This window comes from Caloenas nicobarica, chromosome 5 (genome assembly GCF_036013445.1).
Source record: "Caloenas nicobarica isolate bCalNic1 chromosome 5, bCalNic1.hap1, whole genome shotgun sequence".
Taxonomy (NCBI): Eukaryota; Metazoa; Chordata; class Aves; order Columbiformes; family Columbidae; genus Caloenas; species Caloenas nicobarica.
This window is the reverse complement of record NC_088249.1, coordinates 21,367,466-21,395,423: the sequence shown is the minus strand read 5'-3', so window position 1 is coordinate 21,395,423 and position 27,958 is coordinate 21,367,466. Positions and strand designations below refer to the sequence as shown.

At 42.6% G+C, this 27,958-nt stretch overlaps 1 protein-coding gene across 1 annotated transcript in view; it reads right to left on the bottom strand.

Annotated features, from left to right (window-relative positions):
• Nucleotides 1-27,958, bottom strand: part of STON2 (stonin 2) — a 78,753-nt gene that overhangs the window by 34,280 nt on the left and 16,515 nt on the right. The window contains exons 2-4 of the mRNA XM_065635100.1: nt 25,948-26,152; nt 25,242-25,496; nt 18,723-18,920 (exon numbers count right to left, since the gene is read on the bottom strand). Coding sequence (XP_065491172.1) covers nt 18,723-18,920; nt 25,242-25,496; nt 25,948-26,035 — 541 coding nt within the window. The 5' untranslated portion in view covers nt 26,036-26,152. The remainder of the gene's footprint in view (nt 1-18,722; nt 18,921-25,241; nt 25,497-25,947; nt 26,153-27,958) is intronic.

Genomic DNA, 27,958 nt, shown 5'->3' with positions numbered 1-27,958 from the left:
TTAAATGATGAAGGGGGGACTAGATGATGGAATGAATGATTACATGATCAGGTACTGTAGGGACAAGTGTGTTGTACAGGAGTCCTTCAGGAGGGAAAGGTCCAGAACAGCACGCGGCAAAGCTGGTGCCTGCCAGCCTGCAGACAAGACACGACTGCATTACTAAGGGGGCAGAATCAGTGGTTAGATGCCTCTCCTTAGTTATAAAAACAAATTAAGAGTGGCCATATACTGTCCCACCTTGTACCAGTCTCTCCATTTAGGCCTTTGCAAATTTGAGTCCATACTACTCATCTGAAATTAGATAATTAATGGCAGAGCTGGAACATTTATTTTCTAATACCTCTAGGTCTGCCAACTATGAAGCTGTCCCTTATGCAACGCTGTCACTGCTCACTTCCCTCCTGCAGCTCGTTGTAACAGCTTTATGCAGCAGGTAGGGCCTTCTTGATCAGTGTAAGAAAAAGCACTTTTTGTTTCACAGAGGCTAAAAATGCCCAGGCTTGTAGCAAGTTGAGGGTAAGGCAGAATGAGATGGAGAAATTAGCCCAAGGACAAACTGCTTGAACAAAAACTTTTAAAGGTGTGAGGCTTAAACTAACATGTTCATGCTGGCTGGAAAGATGAAAACTCAGACCTGCACTTGTGACTTTCCAGATGAACAATGATCCTTTTCTCATTTTATCCTTCTCCTCAGCCAAGGGAAACCTTTCTGTAGATCATTTTGTCTGCTATTCTGCCTGTTGCCTCGATCTTTTTGTGTGAAACAGCAATGTAAGACGAGCAAGGAGATGAAGTCATCTTCCCCTAGACTCCCTCTTTTGTTTCTTGTTCCCAATTAAAGTCCATAATTAATCTGGCCACCACAACAGAGCACTACATGGGGTGCTGGGATGTCATGGACATACTGAAGCAGACTTGTTTCTCAGGAAAGTTTTTTTCCTCACGTGGTATTAGTCCATTGACCCTTTGTCTGATAAAGACACTTTTAAAATGTGCACAGCAATAAACTCAAATTAGAAGTAGAATCAGATTTGTGGAAAAAAAATCTGCTTTCCAAAAAATACATGCACTAAACTGCTGTTGTTATCACTAAGCTGAACACCTCAGACTCACATCAGCCTTTGTGAAAAATCAGGATAAACTCACTCCAAAATCCCTGTTAGGCTGGTGACTCAGACTTTCTGCTTGGCTGTGAGAAACCTAGGTTCAACTCTATTCTTGTTTACACAAGAGCTCAACTTGAGCTTTATGTCCTTCATTTGAGAGAAGGACCCTACCTGCCCTGCTATTGCCAGTCTGGGTCCAGAATGTCAAAACTCCACCTTGGACCTTGGTGGAAGTTCTGTCAGAACCAGTTAGGCTGGGAAACTTTTCCAACCACCCCTGCAGAAAAACTAAAACCAGTTGATCAATATCAGGTGTCTAGTTCACCCCTTCCAAGACTGTCCTTTTGATGTTTGTCACTTCTTTGGCAGATATTGCTGTAGATAGCTGACCAGTGGAGCTTTTACTCTTACTGCTGGGGCGTGTTTGACAGCAGAATGGATCTCATTGCAGAACAAATCGCCAAAGAGTCCATAAGCTCCCCCAGCTACCCATGCTCAAATATATTTCATCGCACCTCACCAGGCTTTATTCATATTCATCCTTACAAAATTTGAAACAGACTTTCATGCAGGTTTCACCTCTGTTTCCTGAGGCATTTGAAGTATAGATAACAGATAAGGACTTGCTCTTAAGCAGTATTCTTGTCGCTGCTGGCCCGTGTTCATCCTACAGCAGCTGAGAAAGAAAGGACCAACCCCAGCCTGTACAACTCAGCGGAACAGCATCCCATCAGTCGCGTTTGCTTGTGTTTATAATTTATCTTGCAACGACTGCCTTCTGAACAGAAGCCATCCCAAGATCCTTTTCTTGGGAGAAAAAAATGGCAAAATTAAAGCTCAGTGGCTCAGAATGGATTTCTGGAGTACCATCCTGGCAGGACAAGATGGTTTAGGCCAGGATATACTCAAAGCAAAAAAAAAAAAAAAAAAAACAAAAAACAAAAGAAAACCAAAAACCACACGTGAGGAATGAAAGGCATCAAGGTACATTGGGAGGAAAGATTAACTGAAAGCCAGATAATCCTCAGCTACATAACACATGGCTCAATCCGGGTACTAGTCAGAGCTAAATATGACTTCTTATGACTGAAAATATGAATAGCCAAACCCACTAATACCCAGGAGCTATATGAGACATGGTCTCAGATGGGTTTCTGCTTGTTACATGTCTCCACATGGTTGAAGCAGTGTTTTGTCAGTAAGCATTTACGGTATGTGAGAACAAGAGTGTGTAGAGAAGTTCACAGGCCACAGATCACTGCCCAGCTGGTCCAGTTCTCATGCTGGGACATCTCAGAGATGCCTCCTTCACCCCCAAGGGTGCCCTAACCATGCCTGCCATTCAAATCATAGACTCATAGAATCATTTCGGTTGGAAGAGACCCTCAAAATCATTGAGTCCAACCATAACCTAACTCTAGCACTAAACCATGTCCCTAAGAACCTCGTCTAGCCACCTTTTAAACACCTACAGGGATGGTGACTCCACCACTTCCCTGGGCAGCCTGTTCCAGTGCCTGATAACCCTTTCCATGAAGAATTTTTTCTTAATATCCAATCTAAACCTCCCCTGGTGCAACTTGAAGCCATTTCCTCTTGTCCTATCATTTGCTACTTGGGAGAAGAGACCAACACCCTCCATGGTACAACCTCCTTTCAGGTAGCTGTAGACAGCAATAAGGTTTCTCCTCAGCCTCCTTTTCTGAACAGTCCCAGTTCCCTCAGCTGCTCCTCGTAAGACTTGTGCTCCAGACACCTCACCAGCCTCGCTGCCCTTCTCTGAACTCTCTCTAGTACCTCAATGTCCTTCTTATGATGAGGGGCCCAAAACTGAACACAGTATTCTAAGGTGGGGGCCTCACCAGCACTGAGTACAGTGGCACAATCACTCCTCTAGTCCTGCTGGTCACACTATTCCTGATGCAAGCCAGGATGCTGTTGGCCTTTTTGGCCACCTGGGCACACCGGTGGCTCATATATAGCTGACCTTGCTGTGGTTAGAAATGGATCTCATTGGATGCATCTCGAATCACACATTACCAAGCCTTTCTCTGCTTCCAAGCTGCAGGCAGAAGCCTGTCCCCCTCAAAGATGAGGCTGGTTCAGAAGGGTCTGAACATGTTATTTTCCTCACAAACTGGCTGGATGCCACCCAACAGAAAACGGTTCTCCTGGTGCTGCAAAGCAATCTGTGCTGTGGGCTGAGGACACCTGGACCTGTGTGTGCGGAGAGGGACGGAGGTGGGCCAGAAAGCCAGGGGTGGGATGGGGTATTATCTGTAGCACTGTTGAGACCTGACTGATTCAACATCCACTCAGTTGGGTTTGTCTGATGCTCGCCCCTCCCTTCCAACAAAAAACGTGACTTAAGTTTTGTTTGATATCATGCAAGAATCTACAAATAAGAGCATGTGTACATGCACACACACACACATACATAGAAATATATATAATATGCACAGACACAGAGAAAGAGGGAGCACCCTGGCTCACCTGCTGCATGCTTCCACTGCCTTGTGACTTTAAGGCACGGAAAAGGGAAAGGCTTAAACGATGCATAAGCCAGCGCCTGGGGGAAGAAACCTGAAATCTTACCTCCTGCCCATAATGAATGGAAATCATACCACTCCCTCCAGTGCAGTAACACGGAAGGGAACAGAGACCTCATTTGAAGAAGTAGCAAAACCAGTGCCAAAGTAAATGCATCATCCTCAGGATTGACGACGATGAAATACAATTTAAAACCTTTCATTCTTCTGGAGCAAAACGAACTCCGACATGTTCAAGGGATTACATACTTGTGAAACAACTCCTAAGGCTTTAATGACTATTACAAAAAGCTGTCTGCTTTATTTGGTATTCTTTGTAATAACTTTATCTTCAAGTGGAAGGTGATTTTTAATCAGAGATTTGTGTGTAGTCTTCCATGGTACACAGAAGTCACATGTATTGTAACTTACTCCTCGTAGAAAAAAGGAGGTGGTGAACATCTGGACCGCAGTGTTTGGAAGTGGAGAAAAGCCTCAGTCACCCTAATGGCAGACATATTGCTTAACTGAGTTTCTTTACACCAGTTTAGAGGAAATTTCAGTCTATTATGCTTCATAGCAGGTTGCCAGCACAGACAGTAGGGAGTAACTATGACAACTGGGTATAACCAGCTTTATCCTCACCTGCCACTCATTTCCATGGGACTGGGATTTACTGGTTAAAATCACACGCTACTGAATCACTCGAGGGATGCTCCAAGTGAGCTACCTTGACAGCAGCAATTATACCAAGAGACCCTACCTTGCCCAAGGAGACAAGCTGCAGGGCTACTAGTTGTGTTAAGAATGCAAGAAGCCAAACAAAGGCTTTTCACATCCGAGGCATCACGGGTGATTTGTCCAGGTCATGGTCTGAACAGATGATGGGGCCAAATAAATTCTCCAGCCCAGCAACATGAAGTTTAATGAAGACTTGTTCAGTCAGCCTTATTAGCAAAGAACTCTGCATTGCCTAAGGAGGAGGGGCTGGTCTGCTTTCAATAGGACACAAAGGGAGCCAATTTCTAATCTCTGCTCCATTTGATGCTCTTTAAAATTCACAGCCAAATTATAAAGCATGAGAAGCTGAGGAAAATAAACATGCAATTGATAAAGGTGGCCTTTGTATTCAAACTTCTGCCAAAGAAACCATAGAGTAGAAAATTATGTTGGAGGATCTTCTTCGTTCCCACCATCTTACCTCTCATCACAGGAATTAAAAATTATTTTATCCTTATAGTGCTAGCAATAAGGAGAACTATCAACAATCCTGCCGTTCATCACAGAGGACAATGAAATAGCAAGGAATTTACCATGGCTGTTGGAGTCCCAGTTCATTGCCTTAGTGATTCTAGCAGTTATTTTCCAACAGAATTTGTATTTTCACCATTTTATAAAGGCATTAACTTGCAATTTACTTTAAAATAAACTATACTGGCAGATTTGACATACAGTGGAGATGTTTTAAAACATTCTGTATATTCACCATTATTATTTCCTCTTTTAAAACATCTTGCTTTTTGCACATAGCCAATGTGGAAACTGACTTTGTTAAACACATCACAAAGCTGACTCCATTTATATGAAAAAGTACAGAATATGGCATTTTCCAAATAGAGCTGTGATTTTCTGAGCTGAAGGCTTTAAAAAACAAACCAAAACAACAAAACCCAAAACAAACAAACAAACAGAAACCAAAACAAAAAACCCAAACAAACAAACAAAACCACTGAAGAAACACAAAGGGACTCTTAGGTTCTCAAACTTTTGAAGAAAATTAGTGAGGAATATTTACCTCTTGACAATTGCTCTGCAATTAGATTAAAAGGGCCTACTTTACACTTTTGTTTTGGTTATAGGACAGGTTTGGTGTGACTCCAGCAAATTTGCCTGTATTATATGGCTCTCAAGTAACATAACAAAATAAGTCCTTGACAACACTAGAAATCTGGATGAAGTCCACACAGGCAAAAGTTTTACTTGACTGCGGTAAGATGGTCTTTCAGTACAGTATGTACAACAGACAGGTTGTTGGGCTGTTCAGAAAATGCATTAGAGCGCTTTGTTAAAACCTAGTAAATGTGTGAGGCTGGCAATTCTGGAGGAAAAGAATGACCTCACTTATATCTACATACAGTGTGGCAGTTTCCAACCAAAATTACCCCAGAGCACTGCACAGACTTCACCAACTGAAGTATAAATTTTGTATCCTGAAGTAAGAGTCACCTCTGAGAAAGAATATGAAGTCTTTTTAGAAGTGTACAAAGATCAGCAAGTGAAAATAGCTTTTTCTCCTTAAAATTGCACGAACATGTAAGGAGGCAGTATCATTTACAATTATCATACCTGAAACAGAGCTGCCTTTCTCCAGGAAGCCTCTGTTGGCTCCCTTTTCAGAAAGTACTGGCAGCCAGGAGGCTCAAGACCCACTTTCAAACTCTTCCATAAAGCAGGGGATGGGCTGAAGCAGGGGGATTAAAGCTGCTCACTACTTAATGTAGTAAGAAAGAATTCAAATACGTAAAAGGTATAGTCCAGCCATCTGTCCTCATATTTCCTTCCTCCTCAGTTCTTCCCTGGAAAAAGAAATTCACAAGGCATCTGAGCTGGATTTCCAGGTCCGGGAGGAGAAGCCTGATGGAACCTGGTCCCATGCTGTTTGACTTGAGATCTCCTTGGAAGTGAGCCCCAGGAAGTAACAGGTTAATCCTGAGTGCCTTTGCTCTCTGAAGAGCAACTCCTCTCCCTGCCATCTGATGAGGGATGTGTTGATTCCTACTGACCTGATTTTCCCTTTATCCAGCAGACAAGGAGCTACTTGCTCAGGCAAAACCCTTCTCCCTTCACACCTGTTTGCTCCATTAGTTCAGGTTTGGGTTGTTCAGACGCGCGGGACAAACTGGTTTTGTTCCGTGGACACAGCTGGACTTTCAATCTTGGCAGAGCACAGCTAACCCTTTCGCCTCAGCAGCATCCCAGCCCCTGCCCGGCCGGGGCAGCTCGCAGCAGCCAGCTCGGCACAGGTACAGGGAGCCTGGCAGGGCAAGGGCACAGCCGTGAGCACGCCCACAGCTCTGCGGTACAGCCCCTAGCAACCCCCTGCACCCCACGTCTGTGACTGCAAGACTGCTGCAAAATGCACACGGCCTTAACGGGAGCACACGGAAGGAACTGCATGGCTCTTCAGCATCGGAGTCTCTTGCTAACTAAACCGCCCGGTGTAAGCAGATCACACTCAAGGCACCTCCTCTGTATTTCCTTAACCCCTTTCCCCTTCCAATAGCCCCCCATTACCACCAGCATCACTCTCATGGGAACGCTCAGGTGCCTTGCCTCTGACTCGGCTGTTATCGAGATGCCATCTGGTGTTGAGGCCTTAATTACTGGTGCTCTGACCTCTCTTAACTAACCTGCCTTGACCTTTATGAGAGATCAGTTCATCTGACACTGCCCATCTTTGGACACATACATGACTAATCAGGAAATCAAGTGCTTTTCACAGTGTTTTAACTATGCTGTGACAAACACACTGGTCCCTGCAAGTCCAGGACACAAAATAGCCAAAGGAGCTAAAGCAGATTTCTGAGGAAAATCATTGATTGCTGTAATTTCAAACTGAACAGAGATGAAAAGCGTAGCTACAGGGTTTGATCACATCATGGGGAGGCTATCCTAACCCTAAAGAATTTGGAGAGGCACAGGTTTTAACAGAGATACATGATCTTAGGAGAGCCCTCAGTATATACCCATGTTGTTACTCTATGTCGCCGTTTCTGTAGCTATGCTAAATCGAGCAGAAAGCTGCTCATGAATGACACAATCTTTATTCACCTTAAGGCCAGACATACCCAGAAAGCCTGAAGCCCACCATGAGCAAGGACAGAGATAACAAACACACGGCCCTACTGAAACCTTCTCAGCTAAGTATAGTAGACTGCCTGGTTTCAAATACAGCCTTTAAAGCAGTGCAGCTTGGTGGCTTTACCAAGAAAAGTATATTCTACTGACTGAGACAAAAAAGCCAGATGAAGACTGTGGAGTCCAGTTACAACATTAGCTGAAGAGACACACCAGCATTCAAAGGGGAACAATGTACATGCAACTGCATCAACAGAGTGGAATGCCTTTGTGCCTCTCCCTGCCTGGAGATGAAGAACTCAAAAGATTTGCAGGGAATCCTGCAGGTCTCCCAGGATACACCATAGTTCCCGCTAATAATGTGTTGCTGGAGGCAACCAAGCCTGAACAAACAATCTAGGATAGGAGGAGTGATGGGTTCATAAAGCAAAGCCTCTAGTAAAGCCCCCCCTACTTCATTTGTGTAAGCTTTCCCACCCAGATCGCAATTCTATCTGGCTGGCAAAGGGTCTGCCACAGAGGGGACACAGCGAAGCACCCTGGGCCAACCCTGTGTCCTGCTTCCAGAGCCAGCTCACTGTGCTGGAGACGGGGCTCTGCTGCTCGACCGAGCAGCAAAGGAACGAAGCTGGCGTGCTGGCTGGCCGTCAATACCTTGGCACACTCCAGCTCCCTGCTCTGCCAGATGGACCACATGCCTTTTTGTACTCCGCGTGCTGGCATGTGCTCCTCTTCCGTCCTGATCCCTCCTCATGCCTACCACACAGCATATAAATGCACGATTAGGTGGAGGCAGAACATAAAAGGCACAGACATGCAGAATCACAGAAGCATAGAATACCAGGTTGGAATGGACCACAGGAATCACCTGGTCCAACCTTTCTTGGCAAAAGCACAGTCTAGACAAAGTGGCCCAGAACCTTGTCCAGCTGAATCTTAAAAGTGTCTAATATTGGGGAATCCACCACTTCCCTGGGGAGATCATTCCAATGGCTGATTGTTCTCATTGTGGAAAAAAACTCCTTTTGTGTCCAATCGGTATCTCCCCAGGAGTAATTCGTACCTATTACCCCTCATCTTCTCGGTGTTAAAATGGAGTCTCCATCTTCTTTGCAGCCACCCTTTAAATACTGGAACATGGTGATGAGGTGTCCCCTAACCCTTCTTTTCTAAAGGCTGAACAAGCCCAGTTCTCTCAGCCTTTCCTCATATGGCGGCTTCCCAGTCCTTTGATCATCTTTGTGGCCCTTCTCTGTACCCTCTCCAGCCTGTCCAGCAGAAATCCTTCTGGTTTTTGTGCTGAATGAAGGCTTCTGTTGGGTGCCTCAGAAGAAGAACCAGGCTATATGTTTTGATTAAGAAAATCAGGAATCTTAGTGCTTATGCAAGAACATGAATTTATTTCACTGCATTCAAATCTGACACACTTCTTACCACACATTTCTTGTGAGAACATGTGTATCTCAGCACCACACTCACCATTATGCAACCACATTAAAAAAATCAGAAAAAGAGGATTCATTTCAAATTGGGGACATACTTAAAAAAGCATATGGAAAATGGCCTAAAGTTTGGCAGCTGCCTGTACTAGGTACCCATTCTTTGTGCAGAGACAGAGTTGTACAGATTATTTTAACTACTATCAGATGTCTGCAACAAATGACAGTATAGCATATACCCCATCTTTTCAAAAGACTCACAGGTCTACCAGGCAGTCTGAATACAGACTCAGAGTTACCTTGCTCCCTCCAGCCTTACCAGTGTTGCTGTGGAGAGTCATCTTCACATCACCAGAAAAGCAAGATTTCTAAAGATCCGTTTCGACATAACCTGAAACCTGGGAAACTGGCAAGTCTAAGCTTACACGTTATCTGCATTCCAGATAATAATCAAACCAGCTACTTGCTGAAACACCTACTTCAACATGCCCATTTTACACCAGAAGTTACCCTTTGTTACTAACCACTGATCTCCTCTCGTCCTACACTTCTCACTTTTGGTGTAGAGCACTGAAGACACCTAAGTGTTAATTTATCTGTGTTTATGCTGCTCATAGATTACATTATTCCATTGCTGCAAAATCTACATTAGGATGTTTCAGGAAGCAGAGCACGTCGCAATTACTATGTTTGTAAAAACGAGCTACAAGCTTTAGGGCTGGAGCCAAAAGGTGTCGATTACAGGCACCTACCTTCTCAAATGCTTTGCAGACCAAGATCCCAACCAGCAAGGAGATTCCTGCAGGCAGCTGCACCCACAGAAATCACAAGCTCAGTCTGCGCTCTGCGAGTTCATGCCTCTTCCCAGTGCCAGTGTGCATGTTTGTGTCTGCACATGCAAAGCCAGCTAAAAGCAAAAAGCACACTCCAAGATGTTAGTTATGCATGTACTAATCAGCATGTAAACCTGACAGAAAGGATCCTGTCCTAATATTTTGGTTTTCCAAGCAGGTTTAGCTTCATCCCTGGTCTAATGTTTAAACCACCAAAATGAGGGATATTTTTATTTCTTGCAGAGGTGACTTATTTTGTCAGTATCACTGTTTCATTCTCTCCTACAACTAAAACTCTTATTGAAGATAAAAGCTCAATAAAGGTGACGCAGGACTAGTCGACCTGTAAAGCTGGGTCTAACAAGCCCCACCTTTCTCCGAAATAATCTTTGGTGGTCATGTTACATACTACAGCTAAAGCAAACCACATATATGCATATATAAAGAGCAAGGAAGTGGGGCTGTGGTGATAATTAAACCTGAATGCATGTAGACATTGTGCCAAAGCTAATGAATACTTTGCCACTGCTCTTTAATAAGAGTGATGATGCAGAACATAGTGTAAAGCACACAGGAGGCAGGCTAGACAACCAGAAGGAGGGAGTGGAAATGGAAATTAACCTTAGTGAGGTAAGAAAACATTTTGGAGATGTTACTGTGCTCAGCTCAGCACATCTGATAAGCTCCATTCCTAAACTCTGACAGAACTGACATTTATAAGTACAGCTTTCATCACAAGGATTTTAGAAGAATTCGTTCAAATGGCGATGGTACTATACAACTGAAGAAGAGTAAATAGAGTAACTGTATTTATAAGGGATAAAAATTACTTCAGAAAATACAAGCTGAAAATCTGACCGCAATAGTATGCAAGACTTCAGAAGGAAGAAGTGAAACACGGAAGATGGAAAAGGGGATGGAAGCTAGCTTTAAAAGAGTTTGTTTGTTTCAGCCAAACCTAACAGATTTCTTTGACAACCGATTTTCTAAAGAAAAAATAGACTTGTCTGTATTAGAAAGAGCATTTAATGTGGTGTCACCTGGGAAGGAGTTAAAATGGAGACTGATACCGGTGTTAAGACAGAACTAAAAACCAAGCTAAAAGGAAGACATTGAGTTTTAATAAAAATATGAGGTTAGAGCAGCTACAAGTAGAATTTATTGATTATGACTACATGATTAAGACTATGTTTATTCATATTTTAAAACAACGAGCATGGCACAGAAACTAACATGGTATTTCCTGACTGCACGCAATTAGGAGGAACTGGGTATGTAAAGAAAGCTCTGAATATCATAGTGAAACGTGTGGTTCATCTTGAGGACTGAGGTAATAGAAATGAGACGAAATGTTATAATATAAAGTTCACAATCAGGCATTTAAGGACAGATACATTTGTTATAATGAAGAAACTCATCAATTACATATGAGAGACAGTGATCTAGGATGTAGACAGTCAATCCGAATATAGTGTAAGGGTACTTGCCTGATGCACTACTACAAAAGGAAAAAAGATCCTGAAATGTATCAAGGAGAGAATTCCAGAAGATCTGGAAACAGTAATATCTAGATATCAGGCTATGGTGAGACCTTAGTCTGTGCACAGTTTTGGTCACCACATCCAAGGAAGATTAATTCAAACAGTAACACAAGCTGAGAAGGGCTTGCTAGGATGAGGAGGAGAATGGAGAACAAGAATACTAAAGAGCTTGTCTCATTTAGTTTAGCAAATGAAAATGGAGAGGGTTATAATTACACTGTATAAATGTATTTAGGGGCTTGCACTAGAGAGGGCAAAAAGCTATTTGAAAGACAATATTGGCACAGGAACATGTGGATAGGAAATGGTCATGAATACATTTACAGCAGTATCCTGGGAAATAGCTTCCATTCCTATGATCTCAAGTGAATCATGTTTAAAGCTGTCTGAAACGTCTACATGTGAAAATACACCAGTTTCAATAAATTGGTGACCAAAGTCTGCACTTTAATGGCATAATTTCTACAAAGTTTGTAATGCGCGTGAGGACACAGAGCTACAGGATACAGGTTGAAAAGATCTTTACTCTTCTTCTAGGGACTAAACTAAATTATTAGATTTGGAGAGGAACACACAGAGCTGTAGCTATTTGAAAATTCTGCTGCACCATAACAGGAATAGCTGGGACCTGAGTATTTTGGAAGCAGTTTTAGGTGCCCAACCCAGATCTGGACTCCTTTACGATAGGTGCTGAGCACTTGAAAGAGTTTTTTTATAAAAATCAAATCCTAAGTGACAGTTCAAATCAGTCTCTCTGAGATTTAGAGCAACATCGTTAGGAAGTTTACAAGTAAACTGGACTGGCATCCACGTCACAAAATCCAGGATCACTCTTGGTAACCAAGATCAGCCCAAAGGAAGTAGCATGACGTCTCCTCTTCCTCTTGTGTAATGGGCACGGTCATAATGCAAATACCAGTTATATCTGTCCTAAGATTAGGCAGAGGATTTTTGTCTCACCTGTCAAACATAAGGACAAATTGCTTCTGATAACTGATGAACAAGCTCATTATGCAAAACTCATGTTGTATCTGTGCTCCAGCATTATTTGGTTTGATCAAGGGTAGATCAGCTAGAAAATGGAGATGTTGAAGTAAAGACATACATCAATCTCCCTACAGTACTCTCATCCAATTCTGCTTATTTCTGGCTTGAAAGAGCAGACAGTGTTACATTTTTTCCCTAACATTAGGCCCAAATAAATAAAGGAGGCACATGTTCCGATAAAAATGGACATTAAAAATAATCACAAAAAGTTTCTACGTGGGGACAAAAAAATTAATTGTCAACAAAGAAGCTGGAGGTTTTGCTTAAATGATTCCTACGTTCTTCTTGTTTTTAACAAACCTTCTTCCCATTTCATCCCACACTTTTCTTTGAGCAGGTGACTCTATAACTGACCCCCTAAAGACGTTCATCAGCACTTTTCCGATTCCTGTGCTGCGTAGTCCAGTGATCACCTGAGCCTTTCTTAGGTTTCAGATGATACCACAGTGAGGGAGAAACAAGCAAATTCATGCATTTGGGCATCATGAAACTTCTCATTCTTACTTGCTATCTGCTCCTGCTGGCTTTTTCACCTGCTGTTTCACATTGTTCTATTCAGCTCCTTCATATTCAGACAGGAAATTCCACACAGAACTGGGATCTCTAATTAAGAGCACATGAAATGATTTACAGTTCCTGTTAATTAGCACTACCATGGAAACCTTGCTTGCTTCTCTGCCACACAGAATTAACAGTGCAAAACACGAATTCTTAGGCAGGTAATTTCTCCAAGTGGCGAAGCCTGCTGCTGCATGAGAGCCTCAGAATGGGACTCTCCAGGGTTCAGCCAGCTCCCCAGGGCACCGGCCATGTCACCCCACAGCACACAGCTGGGACAGTGCCACACCACTGCCACTGCATCACTACAGTGCCATTGTCACCTCCTGCCAGTGGTATGGCAGTGTGCTGCCAGGAACTGAATGCAGAAGGTGAGCTAACACTGCCAGAGATTGCCACTCATGTTTTCCACTTCCAAAGGGCTGGATGTCAGGAGGTGCCTTGGTGCTCTTCCCTCCCAGCAGCTTTCAGTTCAGCAGCTATTTAGCATCCTGCAGAATTGCTCCAAACAAACCTAGTCTCTCCTCTTTCAACACAGCAATCACAGACAGCCAGTACACATAAGTGTTCCATTTCCAATTAAGCTTCAAACTGAAATGTCCTACCCAGCTGCAAAATCTCCTACTGAAGTCCTCTGGCTTATCACGTTGGCATGTGGCTTTCTGCACTGCATTAGAGAGCAACTGGAGCCAATGTAAACACCACAGCTGAAGAATAACAGCCTGACAAACACAAATAGAGAAAGGGCTTCGTACCACCTAGTCTGCCTCACTGGCATGAGATAAACTACAAAGCATCTACCCACATCTATTCTCTTGGGACATTGCCTACACAAAGGGATATCGGCAGGTCAGTCCCATGACTGCGGCTGGAATTCTGGCCTCTTTGCTTTCAGCTGCTCTGACTATATAAAACCACCAGTGAGTAGGTGTGGAACGAGTGAAATTCATTAAGAACACCATGTAGGCTCAGCACTTAGCTCTTTATAACAAAGTACAACCCTGCTACAAATCTATGTGCCTGCAGTTCAGAACAGCCATGAGGAGAAAACTCAGCACCTGAACTAAGAGATGCTCCTTAAGCCAGGGCCAATGACATGGATGAGATCAGAACTGATTCTACGCTGGCGTGCAGGCAAGAAAACACATGGAACAATCCCCTTTATTTTTATATATACATATTTTTTAAGCAATAACAAAAATCAGAGCCAGTTCTTTCATGTTGCCACTTACTCCTCTCACACTTTGCCTCTTCCCTGTCTTAGACCTGGTGTTTTCACAGATATGGAATAGCAAGGGAGGCCTGATTAATTCACAGGAGCAGGATAAGACTCAGTCTAGTAGGCATTAGGCAGAGCAGACCCTTTTGAGCTTTCTTCTAACACCTTTCTTGCTATGACAGCAATATATCCTCTCGTGCTGCACCCTGGAATTCCTCATCATTCCTGAAGAAAAAGTAAGTATCTGATAGTCCTAGCAGCTTCAACCACTCTTCTTTGGGAGGCAGAGTAATACTTTGAATATTTTGAAAATAACGACATTCTCAGAATTAATTCCTTGTGCTATTTATTAACTTTCTGGATTTTGAGCAGCTGGGGTCATGCATGCAAATGTTTATCTCCAAACATGCAGATGTTCTCAGAAAACAACAACATAGCGATTCCCTCAGTATCCCCGTAGTCCCCGAGCTTCAGGAAAATGCCAAACAGAACAACCGGTCAGCAAACTGAACTGTCAACATACCCAGCATGGCTGCAGCTCTCCTACGATACAAATAAGAACAGAAACAACAAAAGAACTAGCAATACAATGCACCTAAAATAACTATTAGAGAGCTCATGTCTACAAGGCTAATCAGCTTTTTATATACATACACACACACAGAGCATTATTATCTAACATAGACTTTATTATATATTCTATTTAATTTATAATATAGAGTTTATGATCTATGCAAATATATCTTATCTATTTTATTATATATATTGATCAGATATAATTTTTTTGTATACAAGTCAATATTTATTTTTAATCTATATAAATAAAATTATTTTAGAGATGAATGGTGAAATGCAGAAATCCAAATCAGCTGTGAGGTATTTGTGCATAACCTCACAACAGACCCCAGTGCTTCCAGAACCATAATCATAACTACAAGAAGGCCTCTCCCTTGCTCCTCTGACATGTAGATATTTGGCCTTTTTTGAAAGCTGAGACAGGCATCTGCTTCAGAATGAATCAATACTTGTATTGTATCAGTAACACAGATGTCCTGTGTTACTTATCTCGCGGAGTACAGCACAAATGCCAAAAGTTTCTGCGTCTTTCCGTGCTCATTGATCCAAGCTGAGCAACATGGCAATGCATGGTAGGAAGCTCTGCAGCAATGGCCCACTTTACCAGCACCAAATACAGCTTCATGCACCCTGTGAAACCCTAGCTGCTGTAAAGTGCTTGTTGTTATAACCATATAAATGTGCCCACATTAAATGGGCAGTTTGCTATCACTTGACCCAAACTTATTGGCTAGCTGCTGCAGGCTAAAATAGCCTCTCATATTGACAAAGATGAAAATAATATAAAAGGCCAGAGTTCTTGGTGCCAGAGTTCTAACTAGAAGAGACAATGAAGTGCAGCATCTTCTAGCTGCACTTCGATTGAAGGGCAAATCTTCTTTTTCAGCTCTGCTTGTGCAGTATTTACCTTCACCACTGTGCAGTCTACTGCCTTTACAGGATGTCACTAAGCTTATCCTAACACCATCAGGCTTTCTGCAGTGCCCCTGTAGTGAGGGTAAATTCTCAGGCTGGGATCGTTCAGGTCTCTAGCATCTTTCTCAGATATCTGCCTAAGTCATATCTTACATAAACACAGGTACTAGATAAAGCTCAAGCCCATGGAATTGTGTTGCACTCAAATCTTGTGTCAGTTGTGAGAAAGTTGATTCCCAGCCAATTTTACCTGCTTGGAGCCTACCAGCCCTGGACACCAGGATGTGCATTCTCACTGCTGGGACTCAGCTCTGGGTAGACTCCCAGTCAGACCGACCTCAGGCTTCCATCTCCTCCCACACGAAACCCCATGCCCCAATCTCCTACAGGCAGCTGATGCTTAGGCATTTTGCAGGCAGCCTACAGTCAAGACAGATAGTGATATTATGGCACAGACTATCCTGGATGCTCTTCTGTGCCCTTCAGGCAATAAAAATTCACCATGGCTATACCAGTTATTTTACCCAGTGTCTGACCATTGAGTAGAATTTTTCACACTTTTGCCATTCATAGGTTTTTCTTGCTTGAAACAATATTAAACCTGAGCTACTCTTATTGTCCTGATTCTCTACCATCACTAAGCAGATCAAAAATTTCTTTCTTATTTTTGTTGGGGTTTTCACAGTGAAAGGAATCTGATTTTTTTTCCCCTCCATCAAGCGTCACCTTGGAGTCAACATATTGGCTAACAGTCAATGTGACTTCACCATCACACAGAGCATGAGGATGTCTCGCTTTCCTTTCATCAAAATAAAAAAAAGTTATTTCATTGCCTTGATGGAGCCTTCCACCTCCACTGCAGATTCAGGCAGCCAGCCTTTTGAGAAGAGAAATGGAAATCAAATGCTTAGATCGAGTCAGGTTTGAATGACTGAATTTCTGGAGGGGGCAGAGAGGAGGGAGAGAAAAAAAGCCATAATGCATTTTTGTTCATTTATGCACTGTGAGGGTGGGATGAAGGTGGAGCGAACAACAGAAAAGCAGCCAGAACTGTACAACAGCTGCGTGGCCACCAGGTCCTCAGCTCCCTCACCTCCGCAAACCTTGCTTGATGCCAGCAGGCACCTCGGGGGGTGGGCTGTGAGCCATCCCACCAACGGGAACAAACAGATGCGCTTTGTTCATGCTGCCCTTTTGCAAACTCCACACCTCGTGGTATGAAGACTCAATGTATTTCTTACTCCAGTTCCAGTACCACTAAGGTAGTGTATCTTACAAGTTTTAGCTAATGACATAGCCTTGCCTATGTTACCTTTTTTACTTTTAAAAATTTATAGGTGACTGGAATGATTTTTTGTACCTGTTTTGATAATAAATATGCCAGTTTGTAACTGACTGGGAAAGAAGGAAGAGTAAGGAGGTTTCATACAAAGCTTTTACTGAGGTATCAACTTTTGGCCATATATAGCAAATGACTCCATAATGTATGCCAGTGTTATACACCACCACTTTTGCCTTTACTTTCTCTATATGATGCAAGGTATATATGAACCAGGCATCCCTCATTTCCCTTGATCACATGAAGACAGTCTCAGTGACAAAAGCCACCCTTTGACAACCTATACCAAATCAACAAACCAGCAATATCCAGCACATAGTTCAGATGAAAACTCTTACACTTCTCCCTAACAGACACGAGCCCATCAGAACAGAACTGATGACCACACTGGCATCCAAACAGCTGGCACATGATCCAGCTTGCCTGTTCTATCTTTCTACCAGTGGTTTCCAGACTCAGAGGCACACCAAGCAGAGGATTCTAAAATAAAAACAGTCAGAGAGACTTGTGGTAACTCTGTTATTTGAAGGAAGAAAGGTCTCTACTCATCCAAAGTAAATACTACTTCCCCACAAATCCTTTGTCTTAAGCGCCCAACTAGTACCTACCATGCTGCTGTTTATGAACCTGCCTTGATGTCCAAGCCAGTTTCACCGAACCATCAAACACCCCCCCTTTTCAGGTGATGCATGTATGTTCCCTTTATGAAAGGGACATATGAGCTCAGTGGGGCTTAGGAAGTCTAAGGAATTCCACTCTCCCCAAACAGATCTTATTTCACACACACTGTTAGATTCGCCACCTGAGAGAAACACATTAAATACCTCACATGACTGAGCTATCATGACACCAGCAAACCAACTTTCATCACCAAACTGGGTAGCTACTGACCTTGCTCAACCTGAGACGAACATCTTCCAACATACTGCAGAGGCTTCCTCCTGCAGCTGTGTATTTCTAACCTTTTTGTGTCCTGACATGCCAGCTCTTTCTATGCTCTGTGAAAGTCTGCTTTGTCACGCAGGAGTTCTCATCAGCCCAACTCTGGGATGACACAGGTGGCACCGCTCTGCTTTATTTCTCCTGCTTCAGAGATTATCTAGAGTACAGCTGAGCAGCAATGACCTACAATATCATACGGCACATCTTTCCAGAGTCAGGATACCACCTGAATAGATCCCTACAATGTCAGATAAAGGATCCTTAAATGATCAGACTCTGCTGCTGAACCACCCTCTGTCATCCTCTACATTCTCTCTGCATTACTGTACAGCAACAGTGCAAAGCACCGTGCAAAGAACGCATCCAGCAGCCTGGATCTGTGTCTTGGCACTCACTGAAACGGAGAGCCATGCAGAGCTGGGCCTGCCTCAGCTGAATACACTGGTGAGTTACGAAAATATCTGCATAGAAGTTCTGGAAGGGCAGCCAGCTTCTCCCAAAACAAGCTGAGAGCGAGCTCCCAGATCAGCTTAAGCTGATGTGGTACACAAAAACCAGAAATGCTCCAACATTTCACTCAGACAAGTCTACCAAAAAGTACATAGTTGCATTTGGCTCTTGGTTTAGGAGCCTGCACGTATCAGGTGTGTGTCAAATCCAGGTGTGGTTTTTTGGGAATTGGACTAGAAAAAAATGTTAGCCTGCCTAATCCTTGAGATTGTTCTGCTCTGGATCCATTCCCTGTAGCTCACTTCTGAGCAGTGAGTTTGAGTAGCATCAAAAAGATCAAGATGGAAGCTTGGAGGCTTCCCTCTTACCAGCTGAGTCTGCGGCAGATGTTCCACCACTGGTCAGGTCCTCAGTGTTGACTGACTGCAGATCTGTGTAGGAGGGAGCAATGCTTGGGCTGCTGGTGTCCTCCGAGTTGGTTGTCCAGCTGCTCTCTGAGGCACGGGCTCGCCTCTCAGAAGAGTTGGAGGAGGGGGACGTCCAGCTGGGTGCTTTTGATGAAGACGCTGGAGGCAGAAAACAAATTGGTTAGAGACTTACAGGGCAATCTTCCAGAAGATCACAACTATTCCAAAGACACACTACATCAGTGTACTAGGACTCTGTAAATATAAAATTCAACATCCACAGCAATGCAGTCATTTTGTAACAAACACGCAGCAACTTCAGTAGTGGCTGGCACTGTTACCCTCCAGCACTGCTCAGCTATTTGCCTTACATCCCATACTGCTGGCACCTGAATGTTTCCCTGCTGTTCAAGTTTTGTAGAAGCTGCGACTTTTCAGAGCAGAGAGATTTCATGTTTCTGCCACTGCAGACAAGATCTGAATATGTGCTGTGAAACACAGAGAAGTTTTTATAGTACCACAGATTTTTATGAAGTGGTTTTCTGATATTTAATTAAGCATTCCCTATCTGTGACACCCACTCAAATGCAGTCATCATCTTAGGAATTCTCCACATGGGAGGAGGAATATAAAAATAAACTGAAAATGACCTACTGATGTGGACTAGAAATGGCTTTTGTTTCTGAACATGCAGGACAGAGTGCCCCAATCTGAATACACTGCATAAGATTTCTGCTCAGTTTAGGCCAAAAATCCTGTTCTACTCACTCGCTAGACTTGCATGTCAAAGAGTAAGTCCTGCCTAACCATCAGCCAAAGTTCAGAACACAATCTTGTACATCCACTGCTATAAATGTGTACTGTATACTCTGTGCATTGCATACTCTTTGCCCTAACGAATGTTAGGAACAACGAGCAACCCTAGTGAGGAGATAAAAAAAACAAAGATGCAGTAAAGAAATCTTCCTGAACTAAGGAAAGGCATATTGATAGAACCTAATTCTAATTTAACATCAGCATTATAACTGGTTTTTAAGTTAGTACATCTATGTTTATATTTTAAACCAACAAAGACCTCAATGCACCCCAAATCTTGCAGTTACAGAACAGCCAGTGACAGAGGTTCTCTTCTCCCCATGTACTACATAAACAATGCTTATTAGATTGACAGATATTTGGAAGAAAATGGTGAGTTAAAGAGGATTTATCTCTCTCTACTCCATCAAAGCGGTGCGATGGGACACCATTTCATTCAGGGAACCTTGCTGTGTGCATAGAGGGACTATCCAAACGGTGCTCCATACCTTGCCAGTTCAGAAGTGCAAATTTATTTTATATAGCTGCGCTGCTACCCTCAGGTAAGCAGGCATTAATATATTTATATTTGTACAGCTGTGAGCCTATGTACTGAATTGCTTCTGAGTAGAGTCATCCCTAAGGATGAGGAGCTGAAAGTCAGGAGATCTGTCTCCTTCCTGCACACGTTGACAACTGCTGTGCTGAGAGTGTTGTGACCACAAAACCCCACTTCTCCCTCCAGTAATTGCGCACTGTGTTGTGCTTGACACCTGTAGAGAAAGGATGACAAGTGTGTGATTATAACGTCAGTCCCTCCCTCAGTCCTTTTGTTAAACAAGGCATAAAGCATCTCAAAAGCCACCTTTAAAACTTCACCTGAAATCACTTGACAGACAGAATTATTTACTTGGACACAAAGGACAAGCTGAAAAGCTGAGCTCCATACGTGAACCAGGAGCAAGAGTGAAGAGGTTTTTTTAAGTGTGTTTTATATCTGGAATTCTAGAAATTGTGGAATTATTTTATAAAAAATATCTTAGATTTGCAATGTTTCTTTTTTTGTCTAAAGCCAGTCACAGCAATATGAAATACATAAGTTAATTTAGAAACAAAGAAGATTTAATAATTCATATACTGTGAACTAGTTTTGTGCTTTCCAAACCCAACTTCTGTCGAAGAGGGAAACTGACTGGAATAGTGTTGCAGAATACTTCTATATAAAGGCAAATTAATTTTATTCCAAATAAGTTGTGCCACTTCAGAAGAATATAATTATTTGTTTTTCTAAAGAAAGAGTATTTTGGAAAAGTATTTTGGAAAAGTATTTTGGAAAACCGTAACCATACAGAGCTTTTTCTGAAGCAAATATTCTTTAAAGTCTTACTATAATTGACTTACACCTATCATTGTTTCAGGTTCCCCAACACTAACCCTTGGAAGTAGTAAAAGTGCATTTTTCCCTATGCTGAGTCAAACAAGAATCTAATCAATCACCAAAAAAAAAAAAACCACCACCCAACAAAAAACCACCAAGAAGTAAAAATCGACACATTTTTAGGTCGCTCTTCAGATGCTCCTGCTGCTCTCCAGATTCCTGGAAGTGCTGAAACTGAGTTTGTAAATAACCTAGGGTTTTTCTCCTAGAAATTTGGAATTTGGTGTCTAATGTCAATAGATGCAGAGTAACAGCCTTTCAGCTGCAGGAATTCTTAGAAATCTGTTTATGTTGAAAGTCCAGTGCTAGAACTATCCCTAACATGCAAACCCTGTAGCATGCGTAGGACACTGAAAATCAACTCCATGTTTCCAAAACTGAAAAATGTTTCCTTCCACATGGATTTTATGTTTCTTAACGTGTTTGTTCCTAATACAATGGATTGCTTTTAATATGCAGATTTACCTTTAAGCATTCATTCCTCTTTGATGTTTTGAGGACACATCCCTACACTGTATTAGAATCAACCTTGTCAGCACCAACACCGTTTCCTTTCCTATCACACAGGACCTCATATTTTTCTGATTTTAGGACAGCATCACAATTGGTCTGGCTTTCAGCTGCTGATCTCATGTTGCGCATACTTCCTATTTTCAGGCAGAACTGCACAAAATGGTTAAACTGAGATTTGCCTTACTGTGGGAAACCTCTCAAGGGAGGTGGTAGGAGTCCAAGTTACTCGAGCCATTTAAAAGTAGACAAAGCTCTCGGGAAGAAGCAGAGGGGGAGTGGGGGGTGGTGTGCAAGGGATGGGTGTTGTGTGGAACAGATGATGTAACCGATCTTGCTGTGCTCTAATTTTGGTGCTTTGCTGAATACCTCATTGAATTCAAGAGTGCAGCTAACACCGATAGAATACGAGATTGCCCATTGTGTAACAAATGCAAATGTTATGTCACCAGCTGGCTGTGATCATTTAGAGATTATGTAATGTTTGTGATAGGAACATTTGAGTGAGCCCAAAAAGTCTCACTTTTCACTTTTGCAGTACCAGTTTGACTAGCCTGATAGTAATTATGAGAATAATGTTTACAGTGCCACAGACTTTTAGAGAGTGGTTTTATTATATTTAATTAAGCATTCCCTATCTGTGCATTCTCCAGCAAAAGGCAAATGAGGAAGAGGATACCACAATACATCATTTTTGTGACTAAATATTTCTGTGACCTTGCTCAAGAGTTATTGCTTCCCAGGGAGAAATCCACATCCTTTGGCAGCTGTCAGTTAAGAATGCATAAACCTAAAAAGCAGAAATATTTTGAAAGGAAGATTTTGCCTAGCATTTACTTTGTCTGTACCAGGTAGAATGAAGGGCTTACCAAAATGTCCTAAATAAATATAATTTCCACTATGAGGCTCACAATGGGTGCTTTTCTTTGCTACTACTCAGGTCTCGACCTTCTCACCTTCAAAATTCGTTACCTGTGTTTTCAGCCCTGTTTCTTACTATCAGTCCCCCTAATTTCTGCTCTGTCTTCCCTTTTCCCAGGACAACAAGGGTCCAACATTAGACTTGTTTTTCTTTTGAACATATTTCCTATAGGATAACCACTACATGATGGTTGTCTTTAAAGTACTCTTTTTCCTTGACTGTGAGCACTTTGAGACAAAAATCTCCTTCCAGGGGAACCTGTGCAAAAATACCATAGCACTGTGGTTGGAGTAAGACAGCATCTCTCTCTCCTAGGGCCCGTCCTCCCCGCTCTCACAGCACTCGGGAAATGCCAATTCACAAGCCATTTTCAAAACCTGTTTCCAGGCAGCCTGGCCATCGGCCTGGGGAATGATCTAGTCAGCTGTGCAGCTGCTTCAGCATGGACAGACAGACAGACAATTTCCCAACAGTGCTGGAGCCCTGACAGGAACGTGGTCAGGGTGCTGAGCTTTCAGGACATTGCTCTTCACAGCTGCCTGCACAGGAAACAGATTTCAAACATCTCTATCCTTCTCACACCGATCTGTCTGTCCATAGTTGCCTTTTATCCGCTTCCCCCTGGCCTGTATCTGGCTATTTGCTATTGTTCTTATGCGGGCTGTTTGTTAATGGAAATGAATAATTGCTGTCACCACAGACTTTCCACTGAGCGTGTCAGCGTGTCGTGGTTATAACACAAACTCTCCACCTTTGCTGCCGCCCGTAGAAAAAAAGACGTGACCTGCAAATTAATTGAAAACAGCAAGGCTGAAGTTTATCCTGCTTCTTGCTGTCAATGTCAGAGTAGAGGGCCAGAAACAAAGAGCTGTCACCTCTTCTGCCCCACGACCTTCCCTTTAGAGGTTGTCAGCTGCACTGGTCTTGCCATTTTTAAGATGGGGTCCAGGAAGGAGTGGGGCTAGCTCATAAATAAAGATTTTAAAATATCCACATCACCGCCTTAGACCTCCTACATAGTTACAGAAAAACAGCCACCCATGCAAGAATTACATGGAGTAAGAAAGCAAGAGTCCTGATCTGACTGCCAGGGGAACCATCTTCCTCCATGAATCTCAGTCAGATGCTAAAAGTTGGTGTATAAATACTCCCCCAGTGGCATGGATCACTTGGGACAAGCCTCTACAGCAGCACAAATGAGTGCCTTCTTCAAAACTGCAATGCTTTGGAAAGTGTTCTCTGGGATATCCTAGACCTCTGCCTACAACCTAGTATCCCCTGTGACTGAAAACACAAACCAAGAGGCAGTGACTTTGCTAAGCACAGACCTTAAGACTGGGCTACATCTCTTTAAGGATGGGAAATCAAGTAATACGCCATTAAATTAGTTTTATGGAAGTGTCTTTGCTATGGCTAGCTTTATTTAGGCAAATAATTTTTTTTTGTTTAACAAGATCGTGCACTCAAAGAGTTTTCCAGTCAACAAGGGCATCACAACATTACGAAGCAAATATGGTGTCAGAGCAACCAACAACTCCATTTGAAAAAGTATGTGGCTGCATGAACCTGTATGGGCAAGAGTAAGGATCACTTAACCACGCAATTAAATAATAGAGATAGAGCACCTCAGTTTTACAGATTTACAGTTACAGGTTTTCTTACTTTTCTCCTTATCACTAGGATCAGTAAGTATTTACAACTAAGAAGAATAACCAACAAATAAATCTAAAGATAAAAAGGTCTTAAGCAGACCTTCAGAGAAATTTATTTTTGTATGAAGACTCATGCACTTCTGCACAAAGGTCTACCCACTGTCTCAGACTAGTCTGTAGCATGCATAAAAAGAGCAGATGGAAAACTGTTGGGTTTTATCCAAAATTGCCAACCCAAGGCTTCTGACAGAAGTATTATTCATGTCACAGGGAGTATTTGATGGACCCAGTGAGCAGAGGAAAGGTACAACTCTTTAAATGGCTTTCATAACTAGAAGTAACAAAGTGGAATTACAAAGAGAATCTCAATTCAAACATGAAGAAGTAAACTAATGTTTTCTTGGGCTATTACTCCACAGTCTCCTGTGAGGAGGGACAGAAGTCCGTTTGCCCAGAAAAGCTAGAAGCTCATGTAGCCATATCAGTTAGCATAACCTGAGGAGGAAAGACAGAGGCTTTGCATGCTTGTTTAAAGTATATCAGAAAGAACTTTTACATTCAGAGAAAAGTGCGTGCAGTCCTGGAATCAGAGTCAACTATGGTTGCTTTTGTAATTCTCCAGCTGCTAATTCATAGTATTGAGAGACAGCAGAAAGTACTGATGGTCGTTGGCACACCAGTTGTTGGTCTCACTAAGCTTCTGGCAAAAACCATAGCGACTTTGAGCAGATAAAGACAATAACCACAGAGGACAGTGATCATCATTCTTTCAGTTCCAGATGACAGAGGCAAACACGGCTCAGACTTTTTAGATGGCTGTTCATACCTGTACAGAAGAAATGTCACTACTGAAAACACCAATAGTCTGTTTCCCTGTGACCACATTCTGGCAGTCTCCAGGGTCAAGACATAGGTGGAATAAAGCACGGAAGTCTTTTATTTTCTTTAGAAAAAGAAAACATGTTTGGTTTATACTGCTAGTTCAACCCAGAATTAAATTATGAGCCCTTTTCAAAACTCCGCTAACATTAATTCTGTTAAAATACCATAAAGGCTAGTCAAAGTTCAACCTCTGACAAATCAAAGAGCAAGGAAAAAATCCTGTAGGCTCTCACTGTATTCTATTAGCTACTGGAATGGACCTTTTCATGCATTTGCCTCACCTGCTTGTGGATGGGTTGATAGAGCACTTGTCCACGGTGCATCTTCAAACTGCACCCAAGCACTGATGGATGCCGACAAGTCAGTGCTGGGACACACATGGTTCTCAAGCACAGCAGAATCCACCTTGGGTTTGTCAGCTGCATTATCCAGCTCTGTGTGGGAGAGGTCCTGAAATTCTCTGTCCACACTGTGGTTGTCTTCTGAGGAGGTATCTGAGGAAGAGAAACGTTTCTGCAGAGGCTCCTCAGTGCTGCCTAAAATAGAGAAAACAATAAAAAGATTGGTAGGACTCACCGTTACTTCTTTTTTTTTTAAATTAAAATCTCTAAAATTTGCAATTAAATGTAGGAAGAAAATTTTCCTTCACCTAATGTAGTTTTTAGTCTAACACTGGGCATAGTTTTGCATTAAATTATAATAAGTGAGACTTCCTCCATGGTCAGTTGGATACTGCCTTGAATTTCAAAGGACAGATCCAAACCCTGCATTAGATCTGTGCTAAGAAAATCTCACATTAGAAGAGTATTTTTACATTTTTGGCCCAAATTCTTCTATTATATAGGTGCAGCAGGAGATAATTCAACCTCTGCACATACTGCTTCCACTCAGAAGGTATGATCTGTGATGCTGGATAGATGACAGTAGTTGGTCTAATGCTAACATAGAAAGTCTCAGAAGGTTCTAAGAAAATCAGAGATAGCTTACCTCGTGGGTTAACAGGGAGGAGCAGATCATCAGTGAAGGACACCCACTCAGACTGGTGGGAGGCAATGACACTAGTCAGAGACGTCATGTTCGCAGCAGGCTACTCATCTTCACTTGGGGATTATAAGGATGAAGCAGAATGGGAGAGAGGTGTAGTGAAGGTGAGCCAGAGGGAAGCACATGCTGTGCGCTTTCTTTTCAAGTGCTGTTAGGACAAGAAAGGAGCAAATAATGTATTTTAGAAAACTAAATGGGAGAACTGAGTGCTGCCATTTTAATAATACAGCATGTCAAACCAATTTATGTACCACAGGCACAGCACCGTTAAAGTGCTGCCACCTTTGAGACAGGAATGTCACCTGTGTCTAGAGGAGGGCTGCACTTGAGCAACTCCTTGATTAAAGCATCTTCAAACACCCTCATGTAAAAACAGTCAATCACCAAACCCAATGTTTTATTCCTTACTCACAGAGCCATGCCTCTCCTAACTCCCGCAAGAGAGGTGATGTGGGGATTCTCCCAGGTTCAACAAATTCTGATTATGATGTAAGTTAATCTCAGTTCCAAGGTGTCAGCATGTCCTGGCTCATCTTGCTACTTACAATGTCTGATCCCTCTTCAGAGGAAGCAACAAGCTGCACGTTCATTATCAGTAACATTTATGTAACTGGTTCTGGGATTGGGATGGGTTGCTCATGATTCTCACTACAGTCTGGGTACCAAGGGATGCCCTCTCAGCTAGCTGCACTTTCAAGGCCTGACTGGAACTTCACGTTTTAATTTTAAAAAACAACATCTTGAATCTTCTCTGGTGTTAAGCATGATTTTGCTGTAGCCCAGTAAACGTCTTCACAGATGCAACAACTTCTATTAGGATACACTCCAGTGGGACGTACCACACACATATCTGGGAATCTGCTCTGGTTGTTGGTTAGTAACTGGGAAGGTCAGCTCTGGGGAGAGAAATTCTCTTTGATGAGCTCTCACCACTGCCTCAGACTGCAGACCATTTAAAACTCTCAGAGGACTACTGCCTCCTCCCAGGGAAGCCTGTGAATTCTGTCCACAATTATCTGAAGCATTGGAGCTCTTGTTGCCATGGTATTCAAGTACTTGAAAATACTAGAACTCAGACTTGGTTATTTTAAAGAGCTTTAAGTAGCATGTCTTGGCTTGCTGTCTCTCACCTAACTAAAAGGTTTTTTGGAGTGAAACTTCATGTCGGTGTACAAGAAGAGATACTTTACTGAGAGTTTTCTTTACCATACATTAACAACATTTAGGTCCGAAGAGTAGACTGATATCGAAATGCATTCATTAAGCATTTTCTGCAGGAAGTAGACCATTAAATGGCTCCAATATGATTATTCTCTTCACAGCCACAAAGTTACCAGTCTGCTGAAGGCAGGTCAGCAAGCAAGGGCAGTGTGAAAGAGCTGAAAACTTGAAAACTTTGGAAGTCACAAACCAGCCTGACACTCAACAGAGAGAATTTGTAGGTCCATGTTCATTGTCTGAAGATGAACCTTTTCAAGCAGAATTGAACACAAAAATGCATGGTTCCCGTCAAACACAAGAAAGGATTCCTGGAGACAAGCCTGATGGTTAAGTGCAATTTGCCAGGAGACTGATTCACCCTTCGTAGTTTTTCCAGAGCCTACGGCCACTCCACAGCCAGTCGCCCCACATATCTTTCCCTTGTCACACAACCAGTTCCCTAATGCTGGAGAAACAGGTGACTTGAGCCCCAAGCTCTTTTCTTCCACCCCCATGGCAGGACATCAGCCCTCATGCAGTGTGGGGAGATACCTTTGCCTGCCATCCATTTTGGGTGCTATTAACAGAAAATACAAAGCTAAACATAGAGGCAAGTAAAGGGAAAAAGAGTAGTCAAATGTTTAGGGTCACAGGGATGCCACATGAGGGAAGCAGGGGATGACTGTGGTATCTTGCTTTCCTCATGTGACCAATTAAGCTGCTTGGTTTGGGCTTGTTTAAATATCTGTAACCA